This window comes from Manihot esculenta, chromosome 1, assembly GCF_001659605.2.
Source record: "Manihot esculenta cultivar AM560-2 chromosome 1, M.esculenta_v8, whole genome shotgun sequence".
Classification (NCBI taxonomy): domain Eukaryota; kingdom Viridiplantae; phylum Streptophyta; class Magnoliopsida; order Malpighiales; family Euphorbiaceae; genus Manihot; species Manihot esculenta.
In genome coordinates, this window is record NC_035161.2 from 32,957,556 (window position 1) to 32,975,261 (window position 17,706).

The 17,706-nt window shown below is 32.9% G+C and overlaps 2 protein-coding genes across 3 annotated transcripts; both read left to right on the forward strand.

The window, feature by feature from the left end:
• Positions 1-902: 902 nt before the first annotated feature.
• Positions 903-4,429, forward strand: LOC110618954 (soluble inorganic pyrophosphatase PPA1). The gene is made up of 9 exons (XM_021762223.2): positions 903-1,059; positions 1,637-1,778; positions 1,907-1,935; positions 2,413-2,478; positions 3,002-3,109; positions 3,222-3,287; positions 3,724-3,844; positions 4,024-4,105; positions 4,208-4,429. Exons 2-9 carry the CDS (start codon positions 1,649-1,651, stop codon positions 4,248-4,250), a joined length of 645 nt encoding a protein of 214 aa, XP_021617915.1. The 5' UTR covers positions 903-1,059; positions 1,637-1,648; the 3' UTR covers positions 4,251-4,429.
• A 4,913-nt stretch (positions 4,430-9,342) lies between these two features.
• LOC110601432 (auxilin-like protein 1) lies at positions 9,343-16,793 on the forward strand. 2 transcript variants are annotated; one of them, XM_021738561.2, is made up of 8 exons: positions 9,343-9,915; positions 10,601-14,693; positions 14,768-14,843; positions 14,992-15,074; positions 15,158-15,223; positions 15,310-15,399; positions 15,880-16,056; positions 16,551-16,793. In XM_021738561.2, the coding sequence occupies exons 1-8, from the start codon at positions 9,539-9,541 to the stop codon at positions 16,584-16,586; spliced, it is 4,998 nt and encodes a 1,665-aa protein (XP_021594253.1). In that variant the 5' UTR covers positions 9,343-9,538; the 3' UTR covers positions 16,587-16,793. The 2 variants fall into 2 exon arrangements, with proteins under 2 accessions (XP_021594253.1, XP_043814272.1); XM_043958337.1 differs by having other exon boundaries at positions 9,781-9,915; positions 10,520-14,693.
• The last annotated feature ends 913 nt before the right edge of the window (positions 16,794-17,706 follow it).

The window sequence follows — 17,706 nt, forward strand, 5'->3', positions numbered from 1 at the left end:
AAAATATTTTAAATTTATTTATAACATTTAAAGGTTATAATTAATAAAAAAATTAATTAATAAATTTTTTAAAAATTTTTTTAAATGTATTTTTTAAGATTTAAAAATTAAATAATAAATTTTTTATGCTATAAAAATTAAATAGTGATTTTTCATAAATAATAGTAACAAATTTGGATAATTTTACATTACTTTTTATTAGAGTCAATAATAATAATAATATTAATAAAAAATATTAAATAAATTTTTTTTAAATATTTACAGTACTTTATATTTATATTTAATGCTTTAAATTTTAGCTGATAAAATTAATTTTTTTAAAAAAATTAAATTTTAAATATTAATAATAAATTATAATATAATATCTAAAATTCTATTTAATTAATAAAATAATTTATAAAAATATATTTTTATTATAAAAATATTATTTTTTATTAATCTTATTATTTACTTTTATTTTATTTTTATATAATGGCATAAATTATAATAAAAATTTAAAATATAAAAAATAAAATTTGACAATTTAAAATATATAATATTTTATTTTATTTAAAATATTATTAATAAAAAAAATTTATAAATATAAAAATATACACATAATTTATAATATTAATTATAAACATTTAATAAAATATTTTGATATATATTATAAATAAATATAATATTTTATATAATAAATACTTATTCAATTGGTACCCATAACACCCCCTAATAATAATTTCGGTGCAAACAATCGGTACAAAATTTGTGCGTGTAGTCAGCACGTTGCCAAATATCTACGCACGCACTTCTTACTGCAGCATCTGCTGAAAAGATTCCAACTTCCGAGAGGAAATCAGCGCGTGACTGATACCCATATCCGTCTGATTCATCTCTTCTCCATCTAACGGTCCACATCACAGTAGACTGGCCGTTGAAGCATGGCCCAAGTGGATACAGTAACGTCTTCGTTTGCCTTCAGCAATGACTGGCAATAGCACACTCTACTTTCGCGTCCTCTCCATATAGATAGATAGATATAGATGCTCTAAGCTACCATTTCACGCCAAGCGATTCTCTGTAAGTTCATTTCATATTCGTTCAATGGCTATGACTAATTTGCATTCAGTTCCATTTCATTTTTGTCTTTGTTGGTACTGTATTTTTCTGTTTTATTATTCTTCTTCTTTTTGCTTGCTTAGAAGAATAACATTTACTTTTGGGTGCCCTTTTTTTGGATTCCTGCATCTGTTCTAGAACTTCCCCAACAAAAATGGAAGAGAATACTTTTGGGTTTTTTTTTTTTTTTTTTCATTTGTCAAATGGTTTTGATTTTAGTTCATTTCATGGTTGATTTCATTCTACCTATAGGGTTGCTTGTGGTTCTTCTCTAGTAAGCTGGTTTTCTTTCGTTTGATCTTTGTGAGTCTCTGTAGTGTATCTTTCTTTTTGCCTCTGATTTATAGTTACTTACTTCTCATTTTTAGAATAGCATAGAAATCTTTTTCTTTATTTTTTTTTCTGCGTGATTAATTGATCTTCATTGAATATTCTTTGGGAGATTTTGGGTATGTTTTTCTTTTTGGAATTTACATATCCTTGTTAGCTTCCTCACCGAGTCATTGAGGTTGTTCTGTTTTCTGTGATTAACTTATAGCGAAAAGTAAACATGGGTGACAATGATGGAGAACCGAGCAGAAAAAAATCAGGGTTTCCTCATGCAGTCCTCAATGAAAGGATTCTTTCTTCAATGTCGCGAGGATCTATTGCTGCTCATCCTTGGCATGACTTGGAGATTGGTAAAACACTTTCCTCGTACTTCTTCATGAGCGTGTGCGTGTGTTCGCGCGTAGATGATTCAAGAACTTTGCCGATTGCCTCACTGAAAATTTTAGATCCTCTACTGATAATGTTTCAAACTATGCAGGACCAGGAGCTCCATCTGTTTTCAACTGTGTAAGTTTTGTTTCCTTAAGTATTTTGCAAACTCTTGCTTGGGTTGGATCATTCATTCTTCCACTATTAAATAATTCCCTCTTCATCTAGTAGAACTGGTGAGATTTGAGAGTGTTCTTTTGGAGCTTGGAGAGAGTTCCCATGGATCCTAAGGTGCCCCCATCCCCAAAAAGAAAAGAAGTGTGCCTTAGGGATGGAGCCTAGACTAATGCTGCTAGAGATGTGTGACCTTGGGCTGGGTGTGCTTGGATTCTAGGCATTACCATTGGTAACTAGAGGTCAATTTATAAAATGATATTGAAAATAGGGATATGGTCACTTTGATTATTATTGCTCAACACTGTCCTAAAAAGGATCCTTGATGATCAAGTCTGGAACTATGGGTCATTGTTCCTTGAGGACCATATGTTGTTTTTGCGTTTGTGTTGTTATTTTTGCCTTTTTTTTTCTTAACTTAATGTGGTTTTGTAATGGCAGGTGATTGAAATTGGCAAAGGGAGCAAGGTTAAGTACGAGCTTGACAAGATAAGCGGTCTTATAAAAGTACAAACTTCTTCCTTTCCCATTATTCCTTCTGCAACTTGATGCTCTTTCAGATAGATTATCTTACCACTCAAATCCATTATCTTTTATAATAAGGCTTTTTTTTTTCAAAAAAAAATAAAAATTATTTTGGTTCATAATAATGAGTAGGACCAACTTGTTCTATTGTGCACTCGGGATCCTTGTGATGCTCTCTCCTCTTTCTTCCTTTTAAATTTGTATAATTTGATTGGCTATATTGTTAAAATAAATTACCTTGACCTCCTGAAGAAGTGTATTAAATCCCTATCACTCATGATGAATTTTATATCTTTGTAATATACTGCTAAACCATGACTTCCATGCAATTGACTCGAGTCTTTAACCTCCTTTATAATTTCAATAGTTGTTATAAATAATAATTTCCATTGTTCTGTATGATCTTTGCTTAGATCACCATGTTGCTGGGGTGTTGACATGCATGTGAATTTGTTGTGTTTTTTAACATGAAGAACAGGACAATGATTATCAATTTCATGATTAGGTTGATCGTGTTCTCTACTCATCTGTTGTTTACCCGCACAACTATGGTTTCATCCCTCGAACTATCTGTGAAGACAGTGATCCTATGGATGTCCTGGTACTGATGCAGGTAGCTCTTCTCTGCTTAAAAACTTGGACTAAAATGAGGACAACTTATCTTTTGATTTTCAGCTGTACCATTTAATTATTGATTGAGTTCTTTGATTTTTCTCCAAAAATAGGAGCCTGTGCTACCTGGTACTTTTCTTCGTGCTCGTGCCATTGGTTTAATGCCCATGATTGACCAGGTAACAAATTAGTTTCCGCGCTAAGTTTGTATTCCTAACACTCATTTTCTTATTTGATTAGTTAACTAAGCTGATTGTGTGGGCAATAGGAAACAAAAGAAATGGCTGCCTAAGCTACAATTAATTGAAGGAAAATTTTTTGCATCAGATTATTGCACTTTATGCCTATATCATGTCAGTGAATTCTTCTGTCCTGATGTATTGGGTCTGGAAAGATAAATAGCAATAAGTTCTGAAATATGGTTGACCCTGACGTAACGATGTTGAATATATTTTAAGTCTGTCAAAATAAACCAAGGGAGCATCTGTTATTATCTCTTGGCTACTCTCAACAAGGTCTCAATACTCTGATTACCGTTTATTCTTCCTGCCATTGCCAAATGTTTGAATCAAGTCTGGATGAGGAATCACCAATCAGTGACAAATTCCATTGCAGGGTGAAAAGGATGACAAGATTATAGCAGTATGTGCCGATGATCCTGAGTTCCGCCATTACACAGACATCAAGGAGCTTCCTCCTCATCGTCTAGCTGAAATCCGCCGCTTTTTTGAGGACTGTATCCACTGAGACTACCTATGTAGTTTGGTTTACTTTTGGTCATTGTAATTCTCATAATTAATTAGCTCTAGACATAAAAACCGTTGGCTGTCCGATTGAATTTTCTGAAAAGTTTGTGCTTCCGATTATCCATTTACTATCTACATCATATCCTGTAAATCCTTTAGCATGATTCAGATAAAAAGAATGAGAACAAGAAAGTTGATGTGGAAGACTTCTTGCCAGCAAAGGCTGCCACTGATGCCATCAAGTACTCCATGTGAGTTTTGCCAAACATTTAGAATAATGCACTAAACCGAGTAATAAATAGCACTAGATTGATCAGTTACTATTTATCTTACATAACTGTAATATCTTGCAGGGACCTGTATGCATCTTACATTGTTGAAAGCTTGAGGCAGTGACTTTATTTGGAGACAGTTTGGTGAAAATGTTGATGGCTGGGACCTTTTAGTATCGTAGTATTAAGGCTTGACTTCTTGTTAAATGCCTATCTGCAGAAGTTCCAATACTTGAATGTTAAATGAGAATGTGTTTTAACCAATGCCTATAGTCAATATATGATTCCATATGCCTATTCTAATTCCATGTGCCATCAAGGGTCTTGAGCTTGGATAGAACTCATTACGCTGTCACCTTCTAATTTTAGGGTGTCATTGGTGATTGAAGATGCATATTGCCTATGGGAAATTAGATTTTGATTTGTGATTGAAGATGCATATTACCTATGGAACATCTTCTAATGCTCCTAGGGCTTTTGGGTGTTCTCCTACTATAGGCCTTATTAATCTTTTGAGTCGGTGCATCTACTGGATTTGGACCTACTCCATGGGCCTAGGTTTGTGGGCTTTTTTTCTTTTGAAATATTGGCCTGTTTATGCATTCACTGAGCAATGAATTTTATCTTCCAACAAAGAGAAAAAATACGAAAAAAAAAGCTAGCCATTAAACTAATAATTAGTGATGAATGTAAAGTGTTTATTTCGCCAAGGATTTAAAATTTGACAGTTTATCCTTTACCTTATGTTTGGTATGATTATTTTTTAAGAAAATAATTTCAATGAATTGTGAAAATAATTTATATAAGAATTCAATTTTTTTTGGAAATGAAAAAAAAAATAAATTAAAAGAAATTGTTTATTCCAAAAGAATGATATAAGTTTTATTAAGTTTATATATATACAAAAACCCATGGCATGGGATTTGTGGTTGCTTTGATACTAATCAATATGTTAACTAAACCTGGTAAATATGTTTTATTTATGTTAATAAATGCATATATTTTTATTAGAATCTAATATTTCATAAAATATTTCTTTTGTATTATAATTTTTATCTTTTTTTATTATTATTCTAAAATTATTGTTATTTTTTTCAATAACATATAAATTAACTATTATAATTCTATTTAATTTTATTATATTTCTAATAAATTTTTTAAAATATATTTTATTATTTAATAAAATATGATATTTTTAAAACAAATATCATTGAAAAATTAACAAAAACATTGTCCTTCTTAATATATATATATATAAAAAGTAAAATAAAAAAAAATTATGAGATAAAAAACCTAAAATATTTTAGTGATTTTGGACTCAAGTTTAAATCAGATTAATAAGAAAAAGACAAAACTAACTCCAGGTTAAGCCAAATTCACAACACACTTGAAATTGTGCATCGTGTAGCCAATCTACAATACATCATTGTTGGAAGTGGGGATATAGGTTGGAAGGTAGCCCAGCCCAGCCCAGCCCAAGTCAATAAAAGCAGAATCCATGGCTAGAGACAAGGGAAGGGTTGGCTTAAGCACACCATAATTACATCTCCTTTTCCCCAAATCAAGCCTCCTTGCTAGTGCAAGATTAAAAAGGAGGGTTATTATCATCATGCTCATAATGACCCTTCTCATGCTATGAATATGATAATAAAATTGAGTAAGCATGGTCCCTTATCCTATAAATTCTAATAATATTTGGTTTCAATTACCATGTTAAGAACAAATGCATACCCTAATGCTAATTTATTTAAAAAATTATCCACTTTCACACAAACCACTCAACAATTTGAGCCTAGTTTCATGCTTTACATTTTTCAAGATTGTGTGTTCTTGGACTCATAAAACCCAAACTACAACCATCAATACATTTGTAATTGTGTATAATTAAATGATTAACCGGCAAATGAGGCAGAGACAAAGTGGCAAACACAAGGACCCCCACAAAAGGTAACTGCTTACTGCTTAGGTCTTCTTTAGGTATTGGTAATTGGTACCATCTCATGAAAATGGACCCACCTTAGATTTTCAATTATTCACTTTTTATTTTCTTCCTTTTTGCTTTTTTTTTTTTTTGTTTGAAATTTCTACAAATTCACTGCTGCACTTATCCATGCATCAGTGAATATAGTTTTTCTGATTGGTCATTGGATGGCAAATGGACCCCATGATGGGAAAAAAGGAGAAAGGATCTCCAACAGTGGGATTTCGCATTAGCCATTTGAATTGAATGTTTCCTTTATATTCTCCATCTTCTCATCATCAAATTGCACCAATGGACTATCACCTTAGCTGATTTGATTCTTAAAGGTACATTGCTCATTTATTAGATTTAAACCTTTTTTTTTCAATGTATTTGAAAAACAATGAGCAATTCAATTTTATTGATTAACTTTATTTTATTAAATTTTAATGAATACTCTTAACTTGCTAGTTAAGGAACAGTTCTATTATTTAAGTTTATCATCATTTGTTGTTTTAAAAGTCATTAATTATCAAATATTTATGTTTAATTAAATTTTATTATTAATCATGATAAACCCTTTACACAGTTGAAACGTTTAAAACAATTTATTATCATTTAATCATTTTTTAAAGATACGGATCAAAAAATAATGAAAACATTCAATATTTATTATCAGGAATTGACCTAATAACTAACTTCAAATTCAATATAATTCTGTAAACATTGTTTGGGAAATTTTCTTGGAATCTTTCAACCCCACAATTTTCTCTTTCACAAATAAAACTTTCTCACAACAAATCAATAAAATTAATCCAGTTACTAAAAATAGAGAATTTTCTCGCCTTATTCTTTAAATTCGAACAATTATGAATCACTTCAAAAAAACTCAAAATTTTCTAAAAAAAATATTGAAATTTATGAAAATTAATTAAAGTGTATACCAAAGTAATAAAAAAAAAGAAGATACTCTCATTTGGTTACCTAATAAAATTAAATTCTGATTCAAAGAAACTTGAATTTATCCTTTTTATTGTTTTGTCCCAAAAAAGGAAGAGAGAGAATCAGTATCGTGGAAGCTCAAAACTAAGCAAATCTTCCAAACAAGGCAAACATCATTTCTCATTAATGATTTGATATTTTTCTAAGCAAAATTCTATAATTATTAAATGTGAGCTTTTTATTTTAAGGTGTATCTTTAATTAAAGAAATAAAATTAAAATGGTTAAACTTACTTTAAAAAAAAAACGACTAACAGAAATTTGCAATATCTCTTTTTTTTTTAATTAAAATTAAAATTTAGTATATTTCCAAACAATCAGTTTTCCAATTAAATGCACGCTTAATATAAAACACAGGTGGGTGTGTTTTAACAAACTTAGGTTTAGACGTTAAAATCAAAAATCAAATTATAATTTGGTGGGTCCAAAACCCTAAGTGTTGTTGTTATGTAGGGTATTCAATTTAGGGTTATTGTGGGCATCCACATACTTAATTTACCACCACATGCACAGAAAAACAGATAGGGATTTTGATGATTTTCATCTTAAAAATCATAATACATGCGTCTCCATCATAAAAACCTTGCTTGTGCATGCATGCTCTCCACGTTCTACACAGACTTTCCACCCCTAGAGTTTTTTTTTTTTTTTTTTCTCGATTTAATTGCCAACAACTTTTCCTTCCTTCTTTTTGCTCTCAACGAACTTTGGATTATTTGATTTGGTTTGTGAATGAGGTTCTTCTCCAACTAATTCTTCTCATAAATTACTAACCAACATGCAAAATGAACGGTCCATTTCAATAATTTAATTTATTCTCAACCGAATTTAAAATGATATTTCATCATAAAATTAAAAACTGCTTATTTTTATTCCCATTTTTATAATAAAATTATTTTTATATTTCTACTAATAATTATTAAGGTAGGAAGGAAATATTATTTTAAGTAAAATATTTTTTTTTGGCAATTCAATTAGCTTACCATTGATTTAATGATTAAGACCATCCAGCTAGAAATACTATAATCATTTAACATTATTATTTGACTTCAACTCTAAAAAATCATAATACATAATGCTGCTCACAACTCAACTCTCTGATTCCATTCAAACCAACAATTGATTTTATTTTTTATTTTTTATTTTTTAAACTTCAACTTTTTTCAAAGATAAATGAATTAAATTTTAATTTTAATTTTACAAAATAATGATAGATATGAATATTTTTCTTGGATGGAGTAACTAACAATTGTGGGCATATGAAATGAATTGAGGATTAGAAATGCAAGTTGAGAAGAATCCAAACAGCTCCAAAAAAAGAATGCTAAACAATCTGAGTCAGCAGAGAAGGAATGGAAAAGAGTGAGTCAGCTCAGCTCATATTGTCTTTACTCTTCAAGTAGTCTCTATCACTGCTGTTTCTTGATCTCCGTTTCAAACCAACTTGCTATGTTTTTTCAGGACTGTTTGGTGGCAACCTCTTCATCTCCCTCATATTTTTCCCTCAGATTTCCATAATGCCCCTGATTTACCAAATAATTTTCATTTCAGTGCCATTTACTATATTTAAATGACTAAATTTTAATATTTTTTAAATGTTTTCGAATTTAAATACTTTATTTCAGCAAGGTTTATCTTAGTTTGATGGTATTGTATAGTTTTTTTTAATAAATTATTTACTTAAAAGAAAATGAATAAAAATAAAATTATGAAAATTTTATTTAAAAAAAGCAAAGTTAATATAAAATTATTCAAAAAAAATTATATAATATATTTTTCCAATAAAAAATTATTACTTAATTTTATAATATAAAAATTAATACGAAAAAACTCACAATTGATTATTTAATTTTTAAAAATATATTAAAATATTTATAATATTTTAAAAAAATTATTAATTAATTATTTTATTAATTTTAATTATTAAATATAAAAAAATTTCTATAATATAAATAAATTAATTAATAATTTTTTAAAAAAATTAAAAAATCGATTAATAATTTTTTTAAAAATTATAAAAATTAAATAATAATATATTTAATGATAAAATAAATTAATAAAATTTTAAAATATTAATAATATTTTAACATATTTTTAAAAATTAATAAATTAATTAATAAAGGTTCGGTCGCTTTGTTTTGGAATTTGGGATTGGGAATGAGCAAAAAAAAAATCCTTACACAATAATTCATTCAGGTCCTTTTCTGTCATTTCATAATTGGCCTGTTTTTGCTTCTTTGGCGTATGTCATTCTTGCTTTTCTTTTTCTTCTTTTTCGTTCCTCTGTTTCAGACTCTGCAGAGCCTCAGCAGAGAAGGAGAAGAGAGAGAAAGAGAGAGAGGGAGAGGGAGAGAGAGAGAGAAGCACACAGAACAGAGCAAAGTAATAAAGTAGCTAAAGACTGGAAAACGCGTAAGTCCTAGAGTGCTCTGTCTGTTTTCCTTCACTTCCATGGAAAATCCTTCGCATTCTCGGCAACCAAACATGCTCTCCAAAAAGAGCTGCAATGGCACCACCACCAAGTCCATTTACGACGACGAGTTTGGTGGGCCACCCAGGTTCGGAGCCCCGACACTGTCTCCTCGGGTCGAGGACTACCGCGAGATATTCGGTGGGTTCCACGCTTCACGCGCCTCCTCGATTCCCGTGCTCGATCTTCCATTGGTCGATGAGGCGGATGAGGTTTTCTGCGATGCACGTAGCTCTGGTTTTGACTACGGCGAGGTTTTTGGAGGATTGAATGACGATGATTTTGCAGTGTATTACGATGAGTTGATGATGGAGCAATCCAACGGTATCGGTGATGATTCCTCCTCTGACGAGGCTTGGTATGAATATTATCATGGCATAATGTTAAGCATTTCTTTAACGTAGTTTATGCTCTTCTGTTTTTAGTGGTCTTGTTTGTGTTTCAAGTTTATACTACTCTTTAGCTTCTTTTTCATTCATTTTTTTTTTCAAAAACTTGGGAATATTATAGATAGTAGGATACATATTGGAAGCTTTTTGGAAGGCTGGGGGAAGAAGAGAGAGATTGTTAAAGGATATAGATTCCACGGCAGTGAAAATCAACCTTACTTATCACAAGAAGTATTATGATAATGTATAAAAGTGTGGTTTCTGAAGTTTAAGCTTGGCTGATTAAATGTTCTGCTGAGAAATTTATGTCGTTCTTGAAAAAATTAAGTTTTTTTTTTTGTCTTAATTGTTAATAGATTATGTTTTTTCTTTGAATTGCAGAAGGGGTTCTAGTTTTGTTGAAAACTTAGCTGGTAAATCTATTGTCCCCTTGCATATGTCTAGGGGCTTATCCGTAATTTTGAAAATGATTTGTTTTTGCATAGACAATTTGGATACTTATATTGCTGTCTGCTGCTGTATTACTAAATATGTGTTTTCTTTCATGGATTCTATATCTTTGCCTTTATCAAGTAAACACAGCTGTTAATCTGTATCCAACAAGGAAGTTGAGAATTGATGGTAGGACATGGTTTTCTGTTTCCTCACTTATAGGGCTCCAGCAGAAGCTGAAAATCTATCAGATGAGTCAGATCATTCTGTAAAGGACCAGAGCTTATCGAATGGAGATTCACATGACTCAGTTGATGGCAATATGGAGTTCAACATATCTTATAGTAAAGTTGGTCAAAGAAGGAATGAAAATTTGTCAACTGGGATTACACATATAGCTCAGCTGGATTCTGATTCTGGATATACTTTTTTGGTTGATAAAATGTCTTCCTTGCCAAAGACAGACCACGAGTATCAAAATTTGCATCCTAGTAATGATGATCGTCTCAATATCGAGTATACTGGGGAAATGCTGAGAGGAAGGCATCTCAAAAAAGTCATGTCATACCCAGCTAATAACACTAATAATGTACTGTTTTTTGGAGAAGACGTTAGGGCTCAAAAAGAATTTGTCAGGAATGGCTCTCTTCCTAAAGAGACGTTTGTAACCATTTCTGATGTAAGCCTTAGAACTCGGCCCTCTCATTTGCCACCGCCTACCAGACCACCACCACCTGCACTAGATGTCTTAAAGGGAGATTCTGGTAAAGTGACATCAAACTGCCAAAATGTTGTCTTTGAAGAGACTGCTGGTGATAGTTCCCCTCCTTACTTTGATGTAGAGGTAGATGCAAGCTCATCTGCTGCTGCTATGAAAGAAGCAATGGATAAAGCTCAAGCAAAGCTAAAAAGTGCAAAAGAATCAATAGAGAGGAAGAGGGAGAGTCTTCAAAACCGAGTGAAATCAGATACAAAGAAAGACAGAAAAGACAAGGAAGAAAAGTTGACTAAGATTGTTAATGGCCTTGTTAGCAGAAGGGATGAGAGGGAGCAGGGAATTAGTCAAATAGAAGAGAATGGAATGGAGTTTTCTGTTTTGGAGAAGCAAAAAGTTAAAAAGACAACCCAGCCAATTTTAGATTTATTAGAGGGGAAAAAGCATCGAAATGGGGCAAAAAGATCTACAGAAGAGAATCATGGTAGGGAATCCTCATCATCTCAAGGTTCTGATAGAATTGATGTTGCTGGTGAATGGAAAGAAGCTGCCCAATTTTTTGAGTTGATAACAGATAAATCTAGAAAGGCCTCTGACCAGGAAAACAATGAAAATGTTTTGTTGCATAATTCAAATTTTCATGAGCGTGTGGAGAAGGAAAAAAAGGCAATTGTAAAAGCATCGCAGCATCCTCAAAAAAATGACAAGAAAGTAAAAGCAGTTAGAGCAGATGATGAACTGGTGGATTGTGAGAAGAAAACTGAAGATCCAAAGGAAGCTGTTGAACAGAACAGAAGCAGTGGAAGATCAGTCGCAGCAAACAGACAGAAAGGAAATGATAAGAAGGTACAAGTGGCTGTAGAGGCTTCTAAACAGGAAGGAAATGAGAAGAAATTTAACATGGACTTGAAACCTGTAGAAACTGAAAAGCCTCAGGCTAGACTTGATGACTTGCAGAAACATGAGAACTATGTAGAGGTTCAAGAGAGAGAGAGTAAAATTGTAGCTAGGCAGACTAAGAAGCACAAGGAGAAAGCATTATGGCTAAAAGAGGATAATAAAATTATGGAGGATGTGAAAAAATTCACTCGTGAAAATGGAGACAGTGAAAGGAGACAAAGGAAGGTTTTTGTGCTTGAAGAAAATGATGAAAAGCTTAATGCCCCTCTTGAACAAGCAGAAAATGACAGAAGGCTGAAGAAGGTGGTTCATGAGCAGGAAGAAAATGAGAATATAAATAGTGAGGCTTCAGAAATAGAAGCAAATGGAAAGAGATTAAGAGAGGTGCTTAGGCGGGAAGAAAATGAGAGGAGACTGAAAGAGGCTCTTGAGAAGAAAGGGAATAAGAGGATACTGAAGGATACCCGTGAGAAGGAGGAGAGGCTGAGAAGAGAAAGAGAAGCTGTTGAATGGGAAGAGAATGAAAAGAGACACAGAGAGGCTCGTGAAAGAGAAGAAAATGAAAAGAGACATAGAGAGACTCGTGAAAGAGAAGAGAATGAAAAGAGACAGACAGAGGCTTGTGAAAGAGAAGAGAATGAGAAGAGACAGAGAGAAGCTCGTGAAAGAGAAGATAATGAGAAGAGACACAGAGAGGCTCGTGAAAGAGAAGAAAATGAGAAGAGGCACAAAGAGGCTCGTGAAAGAGAAGAAAATGAGAAGAGACAGAGAGAAGCTGGTGAAAGGGAAGAAAATGAGAAGAGACACAGAGAGGCTTGTGAAAGAGAAGAAAATGAGAAGAGACAGAGAGAAGCTCGCGAAAGGGAAGAAAATGAGAAGAGAAAGAGAGAAGCTAGCGAAAGGGAAGAAGGCGAGAAGAGAAAGAGAGACGCCCGTGAAAGAGAAGAAAATGAGAAGAGACAGAGAGAAGCTCGGGAAAGAGAAGAAAATGAGAAGAGACAGAGAGAAGCTCGGGAAAGAGAAGAAAATGAGAAGAGACTGAGAGAAGCTCATGAAAGAGAAGAAACTGAGAATAGACAGAGAGAAGCTCATGAAAGAGAAGAAACTGAGAAGAGAATAAAAGAGGTTCTGGAAAAGGAAGAGAATGAAAGGAGGATGAAAGAGACTGTTGAGAAGGAAGAGAGACAGAGAAGGCAAAGAGAGGCAGTTGAACAGGAAGAGAATGCAAAGAGAGGAAGAGAAGAAAATGAGAAAAGACTAAAAGAGGCTGAGAAGAAAGAGAATGGGAGACTAAAAGCTGTTGAAAGTGAAGAGAATGAAAGGAGACAAAGAGATGCTCATGAAAAGGAAGAAAGTGAGAAGAGGTGCGAAGAGACTTTTGAAAGAGAAGAAATTGAACAAGAGGCTTCGGGAAGAGAAGTTGGGAGGAGTCTAAAAGAGGTACGTGAGCAACAAAAAAACTGCATGGCTTCAAGAAGGGCTCAGGAAGCAGATGGAATTGAAGCGGCACTGAAGGTGGACAACGAGCCAGAAGATATTGGGACCACATCTCAAGCCACATGTGAGTGGGAAGAAACAGAGGCAAAACATACAGATATTGGAGAGAGTGGAAAGGAAAAGGCACTAAACAATATGGCAAAAGATCACAGTGTAATGAAGCAGGCATGTGAGCTGTGTGATGATAAGAGCCTTGGAGCAACTAAGTTAGCTGGCAAAAATGAGGGAAGCAGCAAAAAACTGGATTTAACTAAGGAGATTGCTATTGAAGAAACTAGCAAGATAGTGGATCAACTGAGAAATGATGAAAAGAAAGTAGTATCTGGCATAGCTCAGGGTAACTTAAAACAGGAAAAGAGCCAATTCCTAATGGAAGATTCAACTGACATTGAACAGAATAACATTGGGAAAGTTAGGAGTAACTTTCAGGTGGACCCAGTTTTTGGAAATCAAGGGAAGAAATTTCCTTATGAAAAAAGTGATAAAGGAAAGCATATTGAACAGAGCCAAGTTTCCCTAAATCCAGAAATCAGCAATGTGACTTTCATGTCAGCTAAAGTGGTGAAAGAATCGGTTGATACTGCAAGGAAAATTGGAGGAGCTCAGCAAATTATATTAGAAGTAAAAGGAAGCACTCAAAGAACAGCTCAGCAGGTTAATGCAACTCAAAGCACTGAAAGAAAAGTGAAGAATTCTTATGAGACTCTTTCATCAGAAGACAAAGAAGCAGAAAGAATGAAGAGAGAAAGAGATCTGGAAATGGAACGCCTTAGAAAAATGGAGGAAGAGAGGGAGAGGGAACGGGAAAGAGAGAAGGATAGGATGGCTGTTGATAAAGCAACACTTGATACTCGTGAGGGGGCATATGCTGAAGCTCGTGAGAGGGCAGAACGGGCTGCTGTGGAAAGAGCAACTGCTGAAGCTCGACAAAGAGCACTAAATGAGTCCCGTGAAAGATTAGAGAAGGCATGTGCAGAGGCTAGGGAAAAGTCCCTACCTGAAAAGGCATCTATGGAGGCCAGGCTTAGGGCAGAACGTGCTGCAGTAGAGAGAGCAACTGCTGAGGCACGAGAGCGGGCTTTTGAAAAAGCAATGGCTGAAAGAGCTGCTTCTGGTGCAAGAGAACGAGTAGAAAGATCTGTTTCAGATAAATTCTCTGCTTCTTCCAGGAGTAGTGGAATGAGAGCAACCTCTTCATCCTCTGTAAGTGTATTCTTAATTGCCGCTGATATGAAATGCACTGTCTCAACATAATTTTAATGGATGTCAATTGGCAGGATCTGCAAGATCTGCAATCCCAAGGCTCAGGCACATTTACTGGTTCAAGATATCAATATTCCTCGGTTTATAGTGGTGCGTGATCTTTTAAGAAACATCCTCATGTTTATTGGACAATTTTTTCCTTGATATTTTTTATACATTTTACAAATATCGGTTGCTTTTTTTTCCCTCTTATTGCTGCTAATACATATCTGCTTAAACTTTGTTTTCTACTATACAGAAAGATTTGAAGGAGTTGAAGGTGAGTCAGCTCAGAGGTACAAAGCTAGATTAGAGAGACATCAAAGAACAGCTGAACGTGCGGTATGATTTTTCATGCCTTAACAGAATGACTGACATCTATTTTAATAGCAGGGGAACTAACTAACTTTTTGGCTTTCTTGTAGGCAAAAGCCTTGGCAGAGAAAAACATGCGTGATCTTTTTGCTCAAAGAGAACAAGCAGAGAGAAATGTAATTAACTCATGAAGAAATTTCTCAAACACCTCTATTTTAAATAATGCTTTCATTTAATGTCTTCCGTCAAATTTTGTTTGCAGAGGTTAGCAGAAACTCTGGATGCTGATGTCAAGAGGTGGTCAAGTGGCAAGGAAGGAAATTTGCGCGCATTGCTTTCAACCTTGCAATATGTATGTTGCCGTTCCCTTTTGGCATGAATATTGTTTCTGTCTTTCCTAAAGTGCAATTGCGACTATAAAAATGGAAGTGCATGTTAAAAAATTTATAATAAAGCTTATATTGCTACATCCGCATTGGATAAAGTATGAATATGTAATTTGAAAATTCGAATTAAGATTGCTGAGTGTATTGTGTTCTTGTGATGCCAAGGTCTCTGGATCAGGAATGGCTTGTGATGTGCAATGATGGTTGAGTGCATGTCTATGCACTTAGTATTTACCGTCTGATTTGTTTATTCATATATTCAGATTATCTATAACAGTGAATTTCCATCTCTTTTGCTGATTTACCCGTTGCTAGTTTACAAAATTCCGCTGATAAACTTTTATTTAGGTTATGCTAGAAATATAAATGACTAAATATCCAACATCAAGGATTCGTTTTCATGATTGTGAATGCCTTATCACTCGAACATATTCTTTTATTGGCAGATACTTGGGCCTGATAGTGGTTGGCAACCAATACCGCTGACAGAAGTTATAACTGCGGCTGCGGTAAAGAAAGCTTACAGGAAAGCCACTCTTTGTGTCCATCCTGACAAATTACAACAACGTGGTGCAAGTATTCAGCAGAAGTACATCTGTGAGAAGGTCTTTGATCTTCTAAAGGTGTGTTATTTGCATGCCCGTTCCTGTCATCTCGTGTTATAAAAAATTCTCTGCTCTCTCGCAAGAAAATTGGTGGTGAATAGTCTTTGTATTATATGTGCCTCAACATTGATACAAGGGAAAAGTCTTCATAAGAAAGTCTCTCATCTTTCTTCACTTTTGCACGATATAATGAATTGGTTTACATGCACTAAAGGTTTTGGTGCATTTTAGACCATTTTCATTCATAGTCTCTTCCATCTCATGCAGCTATAAGGAGTCTTCTGCATCATTCATCCCACCCTTTTTATAGAATTAGAGGCAACAATTCATCCCCATTTTGAGGGCAACATGTACTTCTTGCTTGTTACACTTGTGATGATTGAAAAGCCTATCTATAATTTGTAGAATTTAAAATTTTTGAGTTGGATATGCAGTGTACTTTCTATCTAAAACTTAATTTTGTTGTGGCATTATATAAAAGCAGGAAGCTTATCATTGGATTTTATTTGCAGGAAGCTTGGAATAAATTCAACTCTGAGGAGCGGTAGGGTATCAGTTGTGCTTGATATCTACAGTTAGATCAGCATTCTGTAAATCCTAAGTAAATATCTTTATATGTATCTAGTTCTTCTTTTTTATATTTTCTGAATATAATTGTATGAAAGAAAAAAAAAGGAATTAAACGAAGATTATTCTAGGAAAATTGCCCAGTTTCAATTCCACATATGGTTAATATGATTAAATTTCAATATTTATTATAACTGTCCTTATACATATATATACGTATATATATACACAGGCGCACAGAGAGAGAGATTAAGAAGAAAGAACTAGTAGCTGGATGAAACTATTAATCCCAAAATTACGGCATACCAGATTTTTTTTTCTATCATGTGTTGGGTTATTATTATTATTTTTCTTTTTTTTTTGTGAGAATTTAATTTGAATAGATTAATTGTAGATTATTTTCATCAAAATTAATTGGGAAAAGGATAATTAGAGAGAGAGATGTGCCATCAAGATGATGATTGTTTTTAGAGAAAATGATGACAGTAATGAATGTTGGCTTTCGTGTTAAGCTTGCATTTATGTCATGATTAACGACTGTTGTACTGCTGACTAATTTCTTAATAATTTAACAAATAAAAATTTAAAAAGAAAAAAGTTTTTTTTGAAAGAATTGTATAGGGTAAATTTGTAAAATCATACACTTCCTTATTTTTCTTTTTAAATATAATAAAAGTTTTTTTTTTGTTTTTCGTATGAAAACCTTTTCTATTTTAATAAAAAACATAATAAAAACCATAACACTATTTTCCTCTTCATTTCTTTTTTCCAATTTTTGTTCTCCCTCACATGGGTAGGCGAACAGGGTATAATTTATAAATAGCTTGATGGTCTATTTCTTTTTCTTTTTTTTCAATTTTAAGAATATCAAGTTATTAACCATTACATGTTTTAGTAGCATTAGCGATAGCATCATTATTAAATTACCTTATATTTGTTATAATAATTATATCACTCTTCCATTTTCGTTCGCTTTAATAAGTATAAATAATATATTTGCTTTTCATTTTTTTAATAGTATTAATAAAATAATAACACAGCGTCTTTTTTCATAAAAATTAATTTTAACGTTTGACACGTTATTAAAAAAAGATTTTTGTT